The sequence below is a fragment of the Muntiacus reevesi genome, chromosome 1 (assembly GCF_963930625.1).
Source record: "Muntiacus reevesi chromosome 1, mMunRee1.1, whole genome shotgun sequence".
Taxonomy (NCBI): domain Eukaryota; kingdom Metazoa; phylum Chordata; class Mammalia; order Artiodactyla; family Cervidae; genus Muntiacus; species Muntiacus reevesi.
The window spans coordinates 94,199,542-94,221,344 of NC_089249.1; the positions used below are offsets into that span (position 1 = coordinate 94,199,542).

The 21,803-nt window shown below is 43.6% G+C and overlaps 1 protein-coding gene across 1 annotated transcript in view; it reads right to left on the minus strand.

Moving 5' to 3' along the window:
- Positions 1–16,861: 16,861 nt before the first annotated feature.
- The window catches only part of CHI3L2 (chitinase 3 like 2), a 29,576-nt gene continuing 24,634 nt past the window's right edge, over positions 16,862–21,803 (minus strand). The window contains exons 12-13 of the mRNA XM_065903277.1: positions 17,515–17,667; positions 16,862–17,060 (exon numbers count right to left, since the gene is read on the minus strand). Coding sequence (XP_065759349.1) covers positions 16,862–17,060; positions 17,515–17,667 — 352 coding nt within the window. The remainder of the gene's footprint in view (positions 17,061–17,514; positions 17,668–21,803) is intronic.

Here is a 21,803-nt window from a genome sequence, read left to right on the forward strand (position 1 = left end):
GTATTCCATTAGCCTTGGGTCTCAACAAAGCTTCCTTTAAGTTGACTGGAGCAGCAAAAAACAAGGATTGCAGATTTAAACTTAACTATAACTTAACTATGGGGCATCCCTGGTGGCGCTAATGGTAAAGCACCCATCTGCCAATGCAGGACACCTAAGACACGTGCGTTTGATCCCTGGGTTGGGAAGATCCCCTGTAGGAGGGCATGGCAACCCACTCCAGTATTCTTGCCTGGAGAATCCCATGGACAGAGGAGCCTGGCTGGCTATAGTCCACAGGGTTGCAAAGAGTTGGCCACGACTAAAGCGACTTAGCAGGCCACACACAAACCTTAACTATATCAGTAATCACAGTGAATGTAAATGGGCTAAATACTCTAGGCATAAGTCAAAGATCGCTCATTTATTTTCTTGTTTTAAAACTGCTTAAAAGTATGCTGCTTATGAGACACATACCACAAATATACAGCAACACTGAAGTATAAGGATGGGAAAAAAATACAATGTAAACACTAGCCAAAGGAAGTTGGTATAGCTATATTGCTATCAGAAAGAGTAGATTTTAAGATAATAAGTAGTCTTTGAGAATAAAGAAGGACATTTTATAATTATTATGAATTATTATATGATATTAATTAGTATAATAATAATAAATATTAGATCTATTATTATAATAATTGATCCAACAAGAAGATATCAAAATTGAAAATCTCTGTCATATATAAAATGACAAAACTGAAAGGAGAAATTGACAGTTCACAATCATACAGTGAGATGTTAAGGCATCTCTCCACTTTAACAGAACATAGAAAAGTCAGTAAGTGTCTCTATCTGAGTGGATTATTAATAAATTTGACCTAATTTGCCTACATAAATCACTGTATCCACAGTTGCACAATCATGCTTTCCAAGTGTACAAGAAGGAATAAGGAGAGTAGCGATAGTTGTTTCCAGAGAGTTCCCATCATTTAAAGTACATCCAAAGAAGAAATATTCTGATAAAGAGACAGAATCTAACATCTACTCACATCTACTCACAGATGTGTACACAGAAATCTGAGAGTGTTGCCATAGGAATGAGCATATGGGAAACCAGTTAAGAGGTATTAAAAGAAGGCATTCTTCCAGTAAAAGGCTAGTCACAAGTTGGAAGAAATAAAGGGAGTAGGTGCAGTTCCCAACCCTTATAACCTTGTAGAGAGACACCCTACTCACAGTGAAAATCATGGGCCTGTACCTGTATCAAACTATTCATTAATGATCATTTATTTATTTAATAATGACCAAACGAATGCCTACCTTGTGCCAGGTACCATGAGGATGCTTGGTTATATAGGTAAACAAGACATAGGGCTCACTGTCACTGGTACAGATAGGTAAATAAGTGGGAAATTATGATCTGGTGAATTAAGTTCTATAAGACAAATTGGTCTGGATTTAATTGGGTCCAACTCTTAGAGCCAAATAAAAGGGAGCCCAGCTTGAGGAGTGGGCAGCTCTGCATCTGGAGTTAAGGATTCCAAAGGAAAGGGACAGAGGTAGATAGAGGGAATCAATAAAATGTATTTGGATAAGATCATCTTGAGAATATCCTGCATTTAGTACTGAGATTCAGGAAAGATGGGGGCAAGGGAAGCTTAACAAAGTGATAATGCAAAACTTCACCACTAAAAAAATTAAATAGCTCTAATCTACAGATGATATGTCTGAGAAAGCAAAAAAAGAAAATGACATACAAAAGAGTGTGTTTCTGTACATATAAACCATAAGAAACAGATAATGATGGATTATTCTGGAAAATGGGACTACAGAACAAGTGTGGACCATTGTGAAAATAGCCACGCTGGTTTATAGCTGTTTGCATCAGGATTTGATTTGGCCTTGCTATTTGCTTTGATTGACAGAAAGCAGCTGGAGGGATAATACTGTTTGAGTTCCTGGTCTAGTTTTGAAGAGGCCATGTGGTTTTTTCTCTCACAATCTTAGAATGCTGAGACTGCCATGTGAGCAGGGCTAGCCTGAGGGAAGACAAGAAACATGTGGCCTGTCACTTTACTGGCCTTAGCTGAGAGCCAGGCAACCCCAACAACGGGCCAGGCTGCTGAGTGTCCGCTGACCATAGAGGCACACGTCAGCCCAGCCAAGACCAGTAGAAGGAATACCCAGCCCATCCTAGCCCAAATCACTGATTCATAGAATTGAGAACTAAATTCATTGTTGCTGGTGTTTTTTTTTAATATAAATTTTTTGAATTGTGGTAGAAAACATGTGCTGTAATATTCACCCTCTTAACCACATTTAAGTGTCCAGTTCAGTAGTGTTTACTATAATCACTTTGTTACATAACAGCTCTCTAGAGCATGTTCATTTCCCCAAGTTGAAACTCCATACCAACTGAACAAAGCTCCCCATTTCCCCCTCCCTACAGTCCCCTGTAACCACAGTCTACTTTCTGTGCCCACGCTTTTGACTACTCTAGATACCTCCTGTAAGGGAAAACAGAGAGTATTTGTCTTTTTGTGATGGGTTTATTTCACTCCACAAAGTTCACCCATGGTGTAGCACGTAAAATGGTCACTATTATAAGCCACTGTATTTGAGGAAGGTTTATCATGCAGTGAAAGTTAACTGATATAAAAAAGGGTAGTCTCTAAGGGTTTCATTCATTAAGTCTGGGATAAAGACTTGAAATCTGGTGAAAATATTGGTTTAGATATTTGTTGGAGGAAATAGCAAGAGAAGAGATGACTTCAGAGTTAAACTACAAGCCACACAAGAGACTTGAGCACCAGGGTAAGTCCTGTGAGACTTATTGTTTAGGCCGGAGTTCCCTCAATGGCCCTTCAGAGTTGTGTCAATGAGTGTTGTGCTCAGGATGAAAAAAGTTCTTTGGTTGAATATGTTGGGGAAATGCTACATATATATTATATATAATTACATCATATTACATATTTTTTTATATTCATTATATATAGAATATACTATAAGTAATATTGCATCTGTCCAATAGAAATATATTGGGGGCCCCACATATAACTCTAAAATTTTTAATAGCCACATTAGAAAAGTAAAAAGAAACAGGTAAAGTTAATTTAATAATATTTTATCTAACTGATCTATAATATCATTTTATCATGGGACTACTCATTTATATCAATTATATAAAAGTCACTCGGATATTTTACTCTTTTTTCCTTTAGTGAATCTTCCAAAGTTGGTGTGTATTTCAGCTTAAATATACATCTCAGTTTGGATGAGCCACGTTTCAAGTGCTGAGTAGTCACCTGTGACTCATGGCTACTAATTTGGACAGCCCATCTCCAGAGAGCCCAGCGGAAAGGCCAGGTTTGGCTCTGATGTTATAGGCTTGCTATTGGTTGTCTCTGATTGATTGGATTTGTGACTTAGGCCCTTCCCTTCTTTTGAGGGATGCTAAACTGAGAGCCAAAAAATTGATGCTTTTGAACTGTGGTGTGGGAGAAGACTCTTGAGAATCCCTTGGACTGCAAGGAGATCCAACCAGTCCATCCTAAAGGAGGTCAGTCCTGGGTGTTCATTGGAAGGACTGATGCTGAAGCTGAAACTCCAATACTTTGGCCACCTGATGCGAAGAGCTGACTCATTGGAAAAGACCCTGATGCTGGGAGGGATTGGCGGCAGGAGGAGAAGGGGACAACAGAGAATGAGATGGTTGGATGGCATCACCGTCTTGATGGACATGGGTTTGAGTAGACTCCAGGAACTGGTGATGGACAGGAAGGCCTGGCGTGCTGCGATTCATGGGGTCACAAAGAGTCAGACACGACTGAGTGACTGAACTGAACTGATAGGAGGCAATCAGAGAAAGCAATGGCAACACACTCCAGTACTCTTGCCTGGAAAAAATCCCATGGACGGAGGAGCCTGGTAGGCTGCAGTTTATGGGGTTGATGAGAGTTGGACACTCTGAGTGACTTCTCTTTCACTTTTCACTTTCATGCACTGGAGAAGGACATGGCAACCCACTCCAGTGTTCTTGCCTGGAGAATCCCAGGGACAGCGGAGCCTGGTGGGCTGCCTTCTGTGGGGTCGCACAGAGTCGGACGCTACTGAAGCAACTTAGCAGCAGCATAGGAGGCAATTGTCTATAAAATAGGCCTTGTGTTTACTGGGAGGATGTTCATCTTCCCGTTATACAGTGTTCTCTTTATGAAAATCCTGGGGAGAAGTCTGTTTTTGTTCTTAGAATCTAAAATAGTTGGACTTGTCTTGGTTTGTTCTGATCTTTGAGACATTATATATTGTGTAACTAATTTCTTTTTCTATTTTTTACTGGCTACTAGAAATGTAGAATCAAATCTGTGGCCTAGACATAGTATGCACATAGGATACATTTCCCCAAATGTGTTCTGTTTATTATCAGTTTGAAACCACTGGTGTTTTTCAGTGCATGTTTTGTGAGATACTGCAGCTGATTGGAACAGCCAACTGTCAGATCCAAATGATAACACTGATACTGATTTAAAAAAAAAACAAAAACAAAAAACTGGTGATGGAGTGAGCAACTAGAGACAGCAGAACAAGAGTGGGGCAGGTGAGCATCCATGGGCAGGAATAATGGGTAAGGTCTGAGCACCTGGTCCAATAGACTTCCTGCCTTCCATCTGGTTTCTCAGAGCTTCTAGCCAGGAGGTTTTTAAAAAACACCTTCCCCGGTGGCTCAGACGGTAAAGCGTCTGCCTGCAATACGGGAGACCGGGGTTCAATCCCTGGGTCGGGAAGAGCCCCTGGAGAAGGAAATGGCAACCCACTCCAGTACTCTTGCCTGGAAAATTCCATGGATAGAGGAGCCTGGTAGGCTACAGTCCATAGGGTTACAAAGAGTCGGACACAACTGAGAAACTCCACTTTCTTTCTTTCTAGCCAGGGTATGGCCCACCTGTTTCTCATTGCTGGAAATGGTGGCAGCTCACTCCGGCTAGTCTGTGGTGGCCCAAATCGACTGGTTGGAAGGGAACCCCAGCAGCCAGAACCAAGCAGCCTTAGGAGTCCAGGGGCTCTGCAGCTGAGAGGGTCCTCACTTCCCTGGTGATTTTCCCAGGGCAGGACCCAGGACAGGACGCTCCCTCCAGCCAAGAATCCACCTTTGGATTCTGACCTTGACAGCTCAAGCCAACACAGGACGCCCTGGGGCGGGAACTGCCAATCTTTAGCACTGGATCACCCAGTCTGTGGCTGCGGATGAAGAGCGCAGGTAGCTGGGAGAATTGTGAAGGGCAGGAGATGTAAATCACTGACACCTCCAACGCCCTGTCACTTGTCTCCTTCTGGGAACAGGGATGGGGATTTCCTCACTGGGCCACCCCCCCACCCTTTGCGTGCAATCCAGGGCAGCCAAGACAGCAAACAGGCTTTCTTTAACCTGTCAGCTACAAATTGGCACTTACCAAGGGCATTGCCAATGACTGAACAACAAAGGCATTTGCCATCTGCCTCTACAAGACTGAACCCCATGCTGCTCTAGCTGTGGACCTTCAACAACCCCTGAGGGAGTGCAGGGTGGAGTGAGGTACTCTGTGCTCCAGGCAATCTGGTGGGGCAGGTCTTTAGATGGAAGCTAGTTGGATGTTTTTAGGAACAGATTTTATGATCTCAATCCTTGTATCTCTTCATATCTAGAAAAGCACTAAATCCCTTCATGGTGACATCAGACCCTCATGACTAACAAAAAACCCTTTGTAAATTGAGTGTTTCATGGTATTGAACTCCCCCTTCACCAAAACCTTATATATTGACTTTCCCCACTGCCGCTTTGGAGCAGTCTCTATCTGAGTTGCTGCCTCCCCAGCTGCAGTCCTCATTTTGCCCCAAATAAAACTTAACTCACAACTCTCACGTTGTACATCTTGTTTTAGTCGACAAACGGAAGAGATTTTGGCCGCTCTGCCCTTTACCTCTGCTCTGCGGGCCTCCACCTACACACCCCTCGGCCTGCGAAAGGGGAGTGAGGGAAGATGTGGGGTGGGACACAGGTAGAAGAAAGGAGAGATCGCCTTGGTGCCTGCAAGTGCGCTCGCCGGGGAAGCCACTTGGGGTCGCTCCGTCTGGGCTCCAGCGCCCAGGGGCCGGGGCGGGGAAGGAAGGGCGGGGGTGAGGGGGAAGAGGGAGCCGCTTTCCCCGCCGGCGCGCGGGGTGCATCTTTCCTTGCAGGAGCGGGTGCTGGTGGTTTGCCGCAATACAGCTCTGGGCAACCGATTGCTCCGCCCGGTAGCCTGGGGCAGCGCAGTTGGATCACCATCTGTTATTTTACTCCAAACCATCCCGGCTCCCGCTTGGCGGTCCTTTCCCCGCCCCAAGGGCGATCAGACAGTCAGGCGCAGCGTGTTGACTTCAGATTCCTGGAAGGGGTGTGCTGAAGTCAGGGGACCAGGTCCTAAAACACCGAGAGCTAACCCCCTGACCGCCCCACTTCGCTTTCCCCCTCAGGTCTGAGTGTGATCCAAAGATTGGAGCCCGGACTGGGATGAAGAGTGGCCTCAGGGTGTGGTTGGGCCAAAGAGCAGAGTGTGGGCTAAGATCACGAACACCTGAGTCTTGCCGCCAGCTTTGAAAAGCATTTTCCAGCCCTTTGACCTTAGGCAACTCTCTCAGCCTCTCTGTGCCGGTTTCCTGTAAAGTGGAAATAATCACCCATGACTACCGCAAGGGGTCCTCGCGGAAATCCAGCGACTTAATGTTTATTAGAGTGCTGAGGACCGGGCCTGTTCATAGAGTGCTATGTAAATATTGGTTAAATAAATAAAGCAGCAGGAAGGGACTTGGAGAAAGTTCTGGGGGGAATACCGAGGGTGACTTCCTTCCTGGCAGAGCCAGAGCAATGAGATAAGGAGCCATGTGGTGTGTGGACTCTCCAGATAAAAACAGCAATCCAGACTCATTACAGAAGGCTAAAGTGCAAGCCACGGGGATCACAGAGGGATGAGAATCTCTGGGCCAGAGGTGCTGTAATGGCTGTGAAATATGTCAGATCCACAAAAAATTAAGTTCAAGTTTTCCCTTTTTAGTTCGTTTACAAAATGACTGGGTCCCCACTCTGTATACAGCTGGGATCTTCTTTTCTGCAAACTCATAAGGACATTCAGTTTACAACGGAATATCTGATCAACAATTCTGAGACCTTTCACACGATTCATCACCCAAACCTAGACATGCTTGACAGTGAAAGGGGCGAAATTGAGAGAGAAAGAAATACATAATTTTTAAAAGCAACTATACTCCAATAAAAATTAATAAAACTCTAATGCCTATTAAAAAAAGAAATATGTAATTTTTGAAACATTTACTTTTGCTTAGTGTTTTGCTATGCAAATGAACTTAAATAGTTCTGTTAAAATTATTCGCAAAGATTTTTTTCCTAAAAAGTGAGTATGGATGCACAGTAAATAAATATTTAAAAATTTAAATAATTATCCTTGCTATATAGTCACAAACATCAATAGATTTCTTAGCCATATTTCTAAGTAAGGTGTTGCTGGCATTTTTCTGAAGAATAAAGATTTTTCAGTATGGTTTTATTATTTTTTATAATGTTGCTTGAAATCTTTAAAATTGCTTTTCATGGTTAATCATTTCAAAGATGTTGATACCTTTGGTGTGAGATTGCTAGGGCTACCACAACAAAATGCCACAGTCTAGATGGCTTATACAATAGAAATTTATTTCCTCATAGTTCTAGAGGCTAGAAGTCTGAGCTCAAGGTATCTGCTGGGTTGGCTTCTGAGGCCTCTCTCTTTGGTTTATAGATGCCCATCTTCTCCACATGTTTTCACATGGTCTTTCCTCTGTTTGTCTCTGTGTGTGTCCTAATCTTTCATAAGGAAACCAGTCATGTTGGATTAGGGGTCACCCTAATGACCTTGTTTTACCTCAATTACCTCTTTAGGGGCCTTATCTCCAAGTACAGTCACAGTCTGAGGTACTTAGGATTAGCACTTCAACATATGCATTTTGGAGTGATACAATTCAGTCCATAATAACTCTACTGATTTTTCTTTGTAGGCCAGAAAATTTTTAATTGAGGAAAACTCTCCTTACAGATGCTCAGAGGAAATTCTGCTAAATGGGTATGTGTGTACTCAGTCACTCAGTTGTGTCCAACTCTGTGATCCCATGGATTATAGCCCAACAGGTGCCTCTGTCCATGGAATTTTTCATCAAAAATATTGGAGTGGGTTTCTATTTCTAAGGGATCCTCCCTACCCAGGGATCAAACCTGTGTCTCTTGCACCTCCTGCATTGGCAGTGAATTCTTTACCCCTGAGCCACCTAGGAAACCTACTAAATGGGGGATGTTCTCAATTCTGTTTTTTTCTATTAAAATGTTTTAATATTATAATGCTAATATTTTCACAGATGCTATCTTTTTGCTTCCATCCATAGAAGATTTCTTCAACAACTATCTTCATGACTCCTTTGAATATTTCCCCAAACTTAGATGCAAGATTGTACACCTCTTCAGTTTCTTTCTAATCTAATTAGTAATAAATATATCCAATTAAAAATCATATTAAAAATAGTAGCTCTATCAAAATGGTCTTCTTTACAAATTGAAATGTTTCAAAATTTTAAAATTTCAAAATTGTACGTTATATAACATTTGAGCACTTCTTGTTTAATTTGTTCAATGCCTCTTTCAGAGTCTTTTTATTTGCAAAATTCTTTTTTGATAATATTAACTTATGAAAACTTCAAACATTAAAATGTTTTAGAACTTCTCCATTAAATACTTTGATAAAACATTTATAACCAATTGGGAATAAAATGCAACCAAAATGTAGAAGACATACAATTTTTTTAAAAATTCAGTACCACTGTGGAACACTTTGAATTAATTAAGTAATTCTTTAATGGTCCAAACATTTCTAAAATCAAACAGAAAATAAGCAGCAAAGAGAGGAAGCTTGTACTGCCACATTGATGTATATTTTCTTGACTCAACATCAGCATTGTCCAAAGTTACAGATCAGTTACTCTTTGCATATAAAAATATTTGAAAATTTTATAACTTTTATCTTGAATGATAGAATGCCATATTTTAAAACACATTAGTGAGAGATTTGTGACTTCAGCTAACTCCCAGGACATTTCTGCTCTGTAGGATTTTTTAAATTTAGAAAGATTTTTTTTTGTGCATAATGTTGTTTTCCACTGACATTTAAATTCATCACCACAAAAATAATTTTTAATGTTGAACTCTTAAACTGAATTTACAATAGCATTTACAATAATGTCAGATGTTTCACCTTTGATGAAATGAACCACAAAAAGCTTTACTTTGATTTCATGAACTAGGTGAAAAAATTCAACTATTATTAGAATTAACTTATCTGATTTTCTATATAATGCATCAGATTACATCAATATAAACTTGGAATTGTGTAAAAGCTGTGAAATTATTCTGCAAACAGTTTCACTTATATAATTGTGTGCACACATACACACATACATACACAGTAGAAAAAGAGAGAAATGAATTTGGTACTTCTGTTCTATAGGAAAAGTGTTCTTATATTTACCTAAATTGACATTTTATGCTTCACCAAGTGATATAAAATACCTTTAGAAATTACCTCTGTTAAGTAGTCAAATTTAAGTAAAATCCTCTTAAACTAATTAGTAATTTAGAAATAGATGGTGATGCTTATTCAGCAGATTTGTGTCCTCTGGTTTTCATGCAATACTCAACAACCCTATGGTAGATAGTTAATGTCAACTAACATCTTACACAAGTTATAAATTCATCTCAACTTTCTTGGAATATGGAAATTCAGTACTTAATTTTTCATTATATAGTCACTTTAATTGTATGTAGCTTATTGCTAACAAAAGCAGTTACTTGAAAAATAGAAAGTGTTGTCAGAGAATAAAATAAGTGGTTGTAGATTTATGCCAGACAACAAATGACAAGCCCTGTAGCAAGAGCATTCACATTACTCTCTACAAGTTCAGTGGTGTGACTGCTTGATTTCTCTTTACCTGTTCATATTCCACGTAATTCTAACCTGCATTTTCCCAAATTTCCCACTGATCCCATGTAGGCGACCTGATGATTTTGTGCATCTTGCAGGCCATGGTTCAGGGCACAGCACAGTAGGCGGCCCACCAAGGAGCGGCAGTATCAAGACCTCCGCCTCTAGCCTGGCTGTTGTTGCTGCTGCTAAGTTGCTTCAGTCGTGTCCGACTCTGTGCGACCCCACAGATGGCAGCCCACCAGGCTCCCCCGTCCCTGGGATTCTCCAGGCAAGAACACTGGAGTGGGTTGCCATTTCCTTCTCCAATGCATGAAAGTGAAAAGTGAAAGTGAAGTCACTCAGTCGTGTCCAACTCTCATCAACCCCATGAACTGCAGCCTGCCAGGCTCCTCCGTCCATGGGATTCTCCAGGCAAGAGTACTGGAGTGGGTTGCCATTGCCTTCTCCACTCTAGCCAGGCAGACCGGAGGAAATAGCTATCCCTAGTTGCTTCCATCCAAGCACACGTTCATTTGTCAGTGAGCATCTGCAAGTGGTCATTGTAAGAGGCTATAGTTTAAGCTTTGTCAGAAAAGAGCAGGCCTTCCCTGGTGGCTCAGATGGTAAAAAATCTGCCTGCAATGTGGGAGACCTGGGTTTGATCCCTGGGTTGGGAGGATCCCCTGGAGGAGGGCATGGCAACCCACTCCAGTATTTTTACCTGGAGAATCCCCATGGACAGAGGAGCCTGAGAGGCTACTGTCCATGGGCTCCCAAAGAGTCGGACATAACAGAGCAACTAATCACAGCACCACCCAGAAAAGAACCAGGAAAAGAGAGATGGGTCAGCACCAGTGATCATTTAGATTTAACCCTGTGTTTTAAAGTAAGAACACTGTGTATAGACCATGGCAGAAATTGAAAGTAGTATAAAGTGGAGGTGTGTCGAATCCATTCCAGATAACTTTGCTATGGCCAGTAGAAAAAAAAAAATTAAGTAAAATTTTAAAACCAGTAAAACTTATTAAATCAACAGGAGGCAAGGACAATAGTTAACAACCAGGACTGTCCCAGACAAACTGAGATAGATAGAAACCCTGCTCATTTTCAGCTGATGAGATGGGAAGGAAAGAAATTAACTTCCAGGGGTTCTGCTTATTGTTTACACTGGTTTTGTCCAAAGAGCACGATGTCCAGAACCACCCTTCCCTGACCCAAAAAATGAGCTGGTTAGTCTGGAAACTCTTCCTGGCTTGGTGAGTTGCTCTCTTCCTCAACTCCTTGGAGCAGGGGCCATGCCACCCTGGAGATGTCAGGAGTGAGATCTCCCACCCCTGCTGTAATGTGTAGTTTCATTTTCTTGGTGCTTTCCCTTAGGGAATTGAAGGCATATTCAGGTGTGGTGGGGCAATGAAGATGATGAACTAATTTTTTTTAAGTGAGCTAATTTCGATATCATGCTGATGAACTTTATTCCTAGGCTCACAGGTGTGGAAGTGGAGTGTGTGGACTGTCCTGCAGTTGGCTATCATGCTCTGTCCTCACACAAGTATGGTTTGATTGGGTTGTATAGCCCTGGAGTCTGAGTAAACCTGGTGAAAGAAGAGTTTCCTGAAGGAGGAGATATAGTCAATTGAGTGTTCTGAGTTCAATCACTTTTCTAGGTCCTTTTGCAAGACCATTTGGAGTCATACTTATGAGAAAGAATATGGATCTGATCTCTCTTTCCTCCTAGACCTTCCCATTTCTACTCCCCTTCTGCCTCAGGAGGGGCCCAGAGCTCCAGAACTTCCCAGAGAGAGGCTCAGAGAGGTCCCAGTCACTACCCCTCCTCTCCCAGCTCCAACCTCTCCAGCCATCTAGGGAGCAGGAAGGCAGGACTTCTCTTTTACATGCAGGAGAGTATCACACAGACTTACAAATCAAAGTAGACATGAGGCATTCTGAGGCAAAACTTCCATTAAACATCATTCTATTCCTAGAGTCCCCAGTGGACCCCACAAGGGGATAGCTTAAACCCAGTTACAGCAAGAGCAGCTTGTGTCAAAGACCAGGCCTGCCTGACAAGCATCCTCATAGGTGTATGTGCATCCACGCAGTTGTAGAAGGCATGCTTGCTGGTGGGGCTGGGATAGAGACTGCCAGACTTTTTGGCACAGAATCCACTGTCATCAGTGCTGCCAGCCTTGCGAGCTTCAGTGTTTGTGGAGGAGCCCACAGTAGCGGGGGGCACCCTGCAACCTGAGAGAGTAAGTAAAGGAACCCATAGGTTCTAGAGTGGTCTCCTTTCCCAGCACAAGTCTTGTGTCTGTAGTGTCACCGGGGGTTCCTCATGTTATCTGAACCAGTGGTTAAATGCTCCGGGCCTGAATCAGTGATACCCGAGTTCATAGCCCAGCTCTGCCATGAGCTCAGTGACCACAAACAAGTCATTAACTTCTCTGAGCCTCAATTCCTCCCTTTACTTGTATTAGAGACACTAATCTGAGAATTACTCTGTGAAGCATTTCCCAGTGTGTATGGTATGTAAAATAGTAAGTACTTAACAATTACTAGTTTTGTTTTTAGTTTATGTTTAAGGGGGAAATAACGCTTATTTATCACCTCCATCCCTTAAATGCTTGCCCAAATACTATGTTCCATGTGTGCTAAGTTGCTTCAGTCATGTCTGACTCTTGCGACCCTGTGGATTGTAGTCTGCCTGGCTCCTCTGTTCATGGAGATTCTCTAGGCAAGAATACTGGAGTGGTTTGCCATGCTCTCCTCCAGGGGAATCTTCCTGATCCAGGGATCTAATGTGGGTCTCTTATACCTCCTGCATTGGCAGGTAGGTTCTTTACCACTAGCACCACCTGGGAAGTCCATACCTCCCCACCAAAATCCTACAGAGTGAAGGAATTTTAAAAATCATTTTATTCATGTCAGCTAAGGTGAACTGAGATTCAAAACCAGTTCTGTCTTCAGTACTGAGCCTGTGCAATGCCAACTACACTAATATCTTTCCTTTTAAACCACTTTATTAGGTATGACTGGCATAAAAAAAAAATGTTAATGCATACAACTTGATGAGATGGAGATAAGTACACATCATGTTTACCACAGTCAATGCCATAAGAGCACGTATCATAAGATCTACCCTTTTAGCAAATTGTAAAGTATACAATAAAGCATTGTTAACAATAGTTACTGTGTTATACAATAGATCTCCAGGATTTATCCATATTGTATAACTAAAACATGCACCCTTTGACTAATACCTCCCTAGTTTTTATATTTAAATAGACTAATTATGCCTGGTCTCCAAGAGCACCTGAGAGGATAATTTGAAAAGCTGGAAGAACTGGCAGACCTGACATGGTCCATCAGTCAGCACTGGCTGTCCTCATGGTTCCCGGCCCCTCCCTTCTGCTTTCTGCAGGTGCCCTGGTCCTTATGTTAGGGGCAAAATTGTAACCTGAGATCAACTGTAACTCTGCTCCTCACTTCAGAAAAAGGGCCAGTTGGACCCCTTCAGAGTTCTCTTTTTTTCATCCCTTTCCTCATCATCTAACTTTGGCATCCCTTCCTTGGTTTGTCTTCTTTATTCTACATAGTTCCTAAAGGCTGGAGCTGGAGAGATGAGAACAGAAACAAGATGTCTGTGGTCCCCTCCCTACCCAGGCTCCCAGATGTTCTCCAGGAGCTCCCAGGACAACTCTACAAGAAGAACACTTGGGAACAGTGATGGACCTTTCATGAGGGCAGCCACCCAAGGGCTACCCCACAGTAGCCATTTGAGTCTTTCTTTCTGAGTCGCAAACACCAGTGCCCATGGACGTGCTAGGACAGGTGGAAGATCTGAAGGGGGCTTCCTTTGAGGCTAGGCTGAGGGGAGCACTGGATAGTCTTTTATTCCTCCTTAACCATGTCCATTTTGTCATCTTGTGGCTGGTGAGAGGTGCTACTCACCAGGAGTGGAGACGCCAAGTGCAGACTTCAGGGCATGCATGAAAGGGTATTTGCCTTGTCCACAGGAAGTGCCTGTGAAGTCATCCAAGCCAATGCTCCAGACCATGGCCACCCCAACCTGTTCTTCAGCAGCCACTCAGCCTGTGGGAGAGAATCAGGGAACTGTAGGGCGGCCTTTGCACAAGTGCAGGGAATGACTCCAGCAGAATGATGGGGAAGACCATGATCCAGTCATGGAGAGGAGGGAATGGAAAATGGCTTTCCACAGGCACTTTGAAGGACTCATGGACATAGCTGTGGACAAGGAGAGATTTTAGGACTACCAAGTCAGGGAGGATGAGTCTCACGCCTGCGCTCTGTATCACCAGCCACCTTCTGCGAAGGCCTGTCTGAGCTGGAGCTTGAGTGGGTTGCAGTGGCAAAAGATACGCAGGGCCCTTCACGTGGCAAGTGTCTGGGCAGAGAGACAGAGCTAGTGATTATGAGGTATCGAGTGAAGGGCTTTGGGACTGATAAACAGTAACCATCCAGATGTGAGCATGTAAAGGCCAGTGGGCAGATGCCCAATGGCCCCATGGATCTCTCATCTCCAGATTTTGGGTTCTTCCTGCATAAAGTTACTGTAAGCAGGAGCAGAGGAGAGGAAGGAACTCGTATCTACACTGTGGTCCTGGGGCAGGAAGAGTGTCAGAGAGCTGGATCAGGAGCAGAGTCATAGAGTTGAGGAGGGCAGGGGGTCAAAGGGGAGAGTCCAGGAAGGGGCATGGGGGCTGGGCATGGGAAGGGGGAGGGGCTGAGGGAAGGGAGGAACCCCTGCAATTGCTGAGGAGCAGAGGGCTGTTCCAACTGCCGGGCTCTGCAGCTGGACCACTGGCTCCCTCAAGACCTCGGAGCCACCTTGGGTTTTGCTTTTCCTCTCTTCGGTATTTTCTTGTGCTAATTCCAATGTACTTGGAGGGGAGGTTCCCTGCCTCTCCCAGGTGTACAGAAGGTAGGGTTTGGAGGGACTTACCTTGATCATGAAGCTCTTGGGGTTGGCATATCCAATCTACTGATTCCCCTGTAGGCACAGGGCACCTCCTGGGGGGCATTCCACACTTCAGTGGCTCCTTTCAGGAGGGGACAAACCTGGGGCAAGAGGAGCAATCACGGCTCAGATGGACTTGGCTCTGCCCGGCTCATGTCTCCTTCTCCCTCTCTTTCTTTTCTGGAATACACTCCCACCCCACCCCTCTTTACTGGAAATAAGAGCGCATGGCTCCCATTTCACCCAGGCTCCTTGCTCTTCCTCCTGTGGGTGGCACCATGGAAAGGGCACTGACTGGGAAGATGAGACCCGAATTCCTGCCATTCCTGGGTGTGCCAACATCCATCTGTGCATAAGGAACAGAGCAGCTTCTTTGTGCCGTGTGCCCCAGTTTCCCTTTGAAACTCACTTGTTTGTCCCTTTATTTGAAAGACTGTTTGTCACAAAAGAGCCAACAAGGGGATGCTAATGCATAATGGTTAGGGTCTGAGATGCTGGAGCTAGACAACCTTAGTTTGAATCTTAGCTCGGCCACTTAGGTTCTGTGACCTTGAGCAGATTTCTTAACCCCTCTGTGCCTCCGTCATCTGTGTAAGATGATAAAATCCATCTCACCATTGTTGAGTGTTAAATAGGATAATATATAAAAATCACTGACCAAAAAAAAAAAAAAAAGAACTCACTGACAACAGAGCTGGCTATCCATTTGGACTTGGTAAATGTTAACCATTACTAGTATTAATCATGCATATTTACTCTAAAAGATTAAAATTTAAGATATTTTATTTATAGTTTACCCTTCCCTCCCCACCACACACACTCAGAGCAGGCAACATGGGGTACCCTGATTAGAAATCAAAGAATAAATTCTTTTTTTGGAAGTATTTTTGACCCTTTAGAACAGAGAGTCAATCTCCTTGGTCTTCCCAGCCCTCTGGGACATTACCTCAAAGTAGACAAGACTCCCTGACTCCTGAGAGTAGGCTCTGGCAGCCCCTGGGCCAGAGGTGGGAGCATCCAGGCCACAGTGATAGGGTTGGTGAGAGTGAAGATACTGGCATAAGCCCAAAAACCCACCATCAGTTTCTCAGCAGGGCATCTTGGTTTTTCCAGTTCATTGCATAATCCTAGAGGAAAGGTAAGGAAGATGTTTACTAAGAAGCAGCTGGGCTTGTGCCCAGAGGCCTGTGGAATAGTCAACATTTTCTACCCAGTTTCCCATCCACTTTAGACATAGCCTGCAGTCAAGACTCTTCCATAACCCAGCCTCATAGAAAGGAAAGGCATACCCTCCCTTCTGGAACTGGGTGTTATAGGCACCCTCGTTAAGATGTACATTGTGTAAGTAGCAAGACTCAATGTCAATTAGGAATGAAATGTCCTATTATCTTTCTTCCCCTCTACTAGACTTGGCATTTGGAATGTAACGAGTTCAGTCATGCATCCTCTCATTTCCCCAACTGGCAAAATACTATATCTCAGAATTGTGTAAGCATAGGGTATTCCCCTGGGAGACTTTCCCATGCCTATTTTAAAATCTCTGGTTGAATTCTGCACTGAAATCACATCTAAACAATTTATACATCTACTAATCATTAAGAAGGTTTATTATATAGTTTCCTATGCCATACAAGTTAGGAAGATCAATCTTAGAGGGAGAAAGTGGATGAAAGTAAGGAAGATTAAGGGCAAGATAGATCATGAAATATGTTCCTAATATCAATGAAAATGATAGCTATATAATGTTTGGGATTATCCCAAACCACAATTCTGCTTCTTTTGGTGTAAAAAATAAATGAGTACAATTAATCATAGGCACAAGGAAGTAGGCAACATGAACTGAGTTAAGAAAGTTCACTATCTTCATCTTGTCCATCAAGCTTCCTCAGCCTTCCTTTTACTCCTTGGCCAGAGATCTCAAGACTTGGTTGAAAATATCCATCAGAGCTGACTGGCCCAAATCCTCACTTACCACACTGAAGTATTTGTAGTCTCCCTTGTCGTTGGGTCCTGAAAACAAGGGGCTGTCCTCTCCTGTGAAACCATCCCAGGAGTCCCTAAGGTCATAGATCATCACATTGATGAGGTCCATGTACCTTGGGTAGTGGGGGGGTAGGATACAACAGAAGAAAAATGACCCAAGGAAAATAATACTCTCCATCCCACTTCCCCTAAAGGTCCTAGTCCCAACTGAATATGGTCTGTAATCATGTCATGAAGGATTATGCTTTAGTATTCTTTACTCCATTCTGTCTCACCTTTATTTGAAAAGTTGATATATAGAAGGGACACAGTCTGTAATCAATAACTCGTTGCACTCAGACCTTCAGGTCTTATAAAAGTTTGAAACTCAACTAACTTTTCCAAGTAGCCTTTTGTCATAAAGAATTTTGACTGGCTTCCCATGTCTCTCTCAGGCTTTGAGATCATCTTATTCTTCTGGGACAGAGCCCTCTCTCTCCAGGTTATCTGAGCATTAGCCAATGTGTGGGGGAGGTCTCAGGGTTAATTAGCTCTGAACTTGGGCCCACAGGCCTGGGGGTTACTTACTTTGACATTTCAGGGATCTGGTAGGCAGTCTCAAAGGTACCTTTGCTAGCTGAGACAGCAGCAGAAATCAGCAACCTGGGCTTGTTGCTCTGGGTGACTTCGTGCTCAAAATCCTCATACATTTCCTCTTGAACAGAGGATGCTGGACTGAAGCTGCAAGGACCATAAGCATCTTACAAGGTCATGATTCTTATAAGGGAAACTAAAAAGTATTCAGCTTAGAGTTCTTTGCTTCAGAAAGTATTGTTGGTCTTTGGGAACAATAGTGAGTTTTTCTTCAAAAAAACCTTGTATTGAGAGAAAATTGGTGACCTTCTAAGAGTCCTTCTATGTAAAAGAGGCCTTTTAAATATTAAAACAACCAGGGCTTCCCTGGTGACTCAAAGGTAAAGAATCTGCCTGCCAATGCAGGAGACACAGGTTCAATCCCTGGTCTGGGAAGATCTCACACATCATGAAGCAACTAAGCCCATGTGCAACAACTACTGAGCCTGTGCTCTAGAGCCCAGGAACCACAGCTACTGGAGCCCCAGCCCTAATGCCTGTGCTCAACAACAAGAGAAGCCACCACAATGAAAAGCCCGTGTGCTGCAACTACAGAGTAGCTCCTGCTCACTGCAGCTAGAGAAAAGCCCATGCAGCAGAAATCAGCAACCTGGAACTGGCTGGGAAGACTCAGCACAACCAATAAATAAATAAAATTATTAAAAAATAAATAACTGAAATGAACAAATAATGTCCAGAGCATAAAAACAAAACTAAAAAGCTTCTATAGGACAAAAAAATGGCTCCTACCTCTACAAACTACATGTAATTAAATGTAGCAATTGGAAAAATCACTCATGAAAGATGAGGAAATAAGAGTATCAAAGCAATCATTGGTGCTCAAACAAGCTGCCCAGGGGAGAAAACACTCTGGCCCAACAACTTTATGTCTGTTCCTGGTGGCAGAAATACCCCCTGGAGGCAACTGCCTCCACTCACCAAAGCAAGGGGCTATTGAGCATCTCAGTCTGTAACTGGCTCATCTTGTCCTATACACTGCCCCTCAGGGAAGGACCTATTTGAGGACTATTTGACTTCCATAGCGATGCTTAGAACATGAATGTTTCAGACTCTTTGGCAGGTTTCTTACTATAAATAAATTACCTTTCATTGTGCTGCCTTACATTAGACTCTATAACTTGGCTCTATGAGTTTTCCCTGAAAGCATGATCTGATCTTGCACTAAAGAAATCAGGCTTAGAGGCAAGCAGGCTGAGAGTCACACTTTCAGCTGTATTCAGAACTCCTCATCATGCAGAGGTCTTCTCCCCCACCTAGATCCTATATTCTTTGGACACAGAGAAATTAAGTCACCTTCAACAGGACAGTGAAGCTTGGTGTCAGCTGGGCTGTCACAGTTGCCAGGATACTCCCAATCAATACCCAGCCCATCGAAGTTGTTCTTCCTCAAAAGCTATATGACTGACTGGATGAAGGTCTGGTGGTTTTCAGCAGTGGCCACCATGTCAGAGAATCTGGAGTCGACAAGTCATTATGATCTTAGTGGCAGTGAGGGGCTTCGACATGGACTTTCTCAAATGCAGAGTTCTCCCATGGAGTACTTGGGGCCAGGGGATGGGGGACATGAAACAAAGGAAGAAGCAATAGTGATCTAAGCTCTTGGATCCTGTCTTGTCACAGCCTCTTATTTGTCCAGACGTGTATTCAATTATTCAGGTGTTCATTTGATGTTTGATAGTGCTGGGATATAGTGAATAAAATAGTTTCTGCCCTGGAGGAGCTTCTTTGGAGAAGGTATAGATAAGTAGACAATCATTTAAACTACAGCCTGGTAAGAGCTATGATCAAGGAGGGAAAGACTTCAAAGAGGACTCTGATGAGAAGGTTAAGGGATATCTAAACTGATACTTGAAATCTAGAGATGACCCATGTCAGAGAATCTTAGAGCACTTGAAGTCTGGATGAGACTGAGTAATCTGGGAGTGATTCTGCCTTGAATACAAAGTCTCACCCCTGGGTCCCAAAGTTCCAGCCTCCAACAGATATCAGGGTTTTCAGTTCTGTATTGCTGGAGATAGAAAGATTCCAGTGTAAATGCAATTCCCCAGGGAAAGTGATGTCATCTGCTGACCACCCTCTTATCCCACACCTGAGCAGCCCCAGGCCTGCCCTATTACCAGTCTATGCTCTTGTGCTGGGAGTAAAGCTCTCTATAAGAGCAAGGTACCCTCTTACTGGGGCTTCCCCAGTGACTGAGCAGTAAAGAATCCACCTGCAATGTAGAAGACACAGGAGACGTGGGTTTGATCCCTGGGTTGGGAAGATCTCCTGGCGGAAGGCATGGCTACCCACTCTCACATTCTTGCCTGGAGAATCCCGTGGACAGAGGAGCCTGGTGGGTTAGAGTCCACAGGATGGCAAAGAGTTTGACACAGCTAAAGTGACTTAGCACACATGCACTCTCTTACTATAGGTACCTCCAGGACACAGTATTAATACTCATTGAACAGGTTCCTGTTCCTGGCCCTGAGAGTGGGCTGATGGATTCTGCTTTGACAGGAAGCTTCAGGGGAAGACAAGGCAGGCCATTCTAGGGAGGATGAAAGAATCTAAAAGCAGTCCCTTAACACAGATGTTAGGTAGGCTGGAGTTGTTCGGATACACAAGACCAGAAAGCTGAAAGTCTGAGTCTTTTAAAGGAAAGAGCAAGGAGTAGGGGCAGTAGAAGTGTCTACAGTTTACTAAATGCTTACCAAATGCCAGGCATATCACATGCATTGCTCCTGTCACACTTACAATCAGGCAGGAACTATTAGTCTCACATTGCCCTCCAGGTAATATTCAGAAAGGTTAAGCAGTTTGTTTCACATCACCCAGTTACCAAGGCTGGCAGAGCAGGATTCAAACATAACTCCTGTATTCCATGGTGACTCCCAACAGGCACCAGGTCCTTTGAGCTTGACCTTAAAACCTACCCACTGATTCCCAACTGGACCAAAGTGTCAATTAACCTATCTGATAAACTGGTCAGGCATTCCTGGATTCTGCCACTTACTAATTGTATGGTTTAAGGAAAGCCTCTCTATGATACAGTGTCTTCAATTTAAAACATCTGTTAAAACTTTGCATCTGTTGTGAGGGTTACATAAACAAAATAAATGAAAAGCACTTAACATAAGGCCTGGCTCACCCAATTCATTGGTAGTCACCCAACAAATATACCAATTGTTTAATTGGCATGAGAGCCATCTTAAGTTAAACTGGTAGCTAGCTCATAGGGTGGTGTGGGACTTTATTGCAATGCAGCAAACTCCAGGGGACTGTACTCACAATGAATCCCTTATAGGTAGTACCTCATAGGACCCATAGAATATGATGCAGAGGGTCTGCTAAGAAAATAATCTAGGCAAATGACAGCAACCTGCCTCCCCTGGGGAGAGTGATGTTAACAACTCTGCCAGTGAGGCATGAGGGTGATTGCAAACAGGACTCAAAGACTAGGCTTTCTGATACTGGTATCTTCAAGGACTTCTGAAAGACTTCCAACTCAGCCCAGAGCCCAAGCACAGAACTCTCTAGTGCTTGAGTCCATTAATGCCAGCATAGAGGGTCTCATCATTCCACTCGATGGATGTGATCTGGTAGTTGGTCATGCCAGCGAAAGCACAGATGATGTGTGTGCAGAGGCAAGGGTCCACATTCTCGGGCATGTATCAGGCAACCTCAGAGCAGTACTGGCTCCAGTTAGTGAAGTAACAGACTATTCTGGTACCTGGAATGGCAGGGAAATAAGAGATGGTCCCTTCCCTGACTAATGTCCCTTGTACCCAGGGACCCCTGGCACTCCCCATCCATGGGGTACTTACCAGCTGCAGCAGGAGGGCCAGCCCGAAAAAGAAGATAAGAGATCTTGGTCAGAGGGTAGCAGGGTCATTATTTCCCTGGCTGGCCTGGGACAGCGCAGAGCAGTAAAGTGGGAAGGGGAGCTGGGGCCTGCTGTAAGTCCTTTCCCAACATGGACCCCTGCATGATGCTTTCAAGGAAGGTGGCTAAGGTAGGCATTCGGTGGGCTACCTGAAAGCTCAGATGATAGTGAGCAGTTCAGGAACTAGGACTGCTATTTACCTGCTATTTATTCAACAAACTCATGTTAAGTACTGGTTTGCTGTTCAGTCTCTAAGTCATGTCTGACACTTTCGAGACCCCATGGACTGTAGCCCACCAGTCTCCTCTGTCCAAGGAATTTCCCAGGCAAGAATACCGAAGTGGGTTGCCATTTCCTT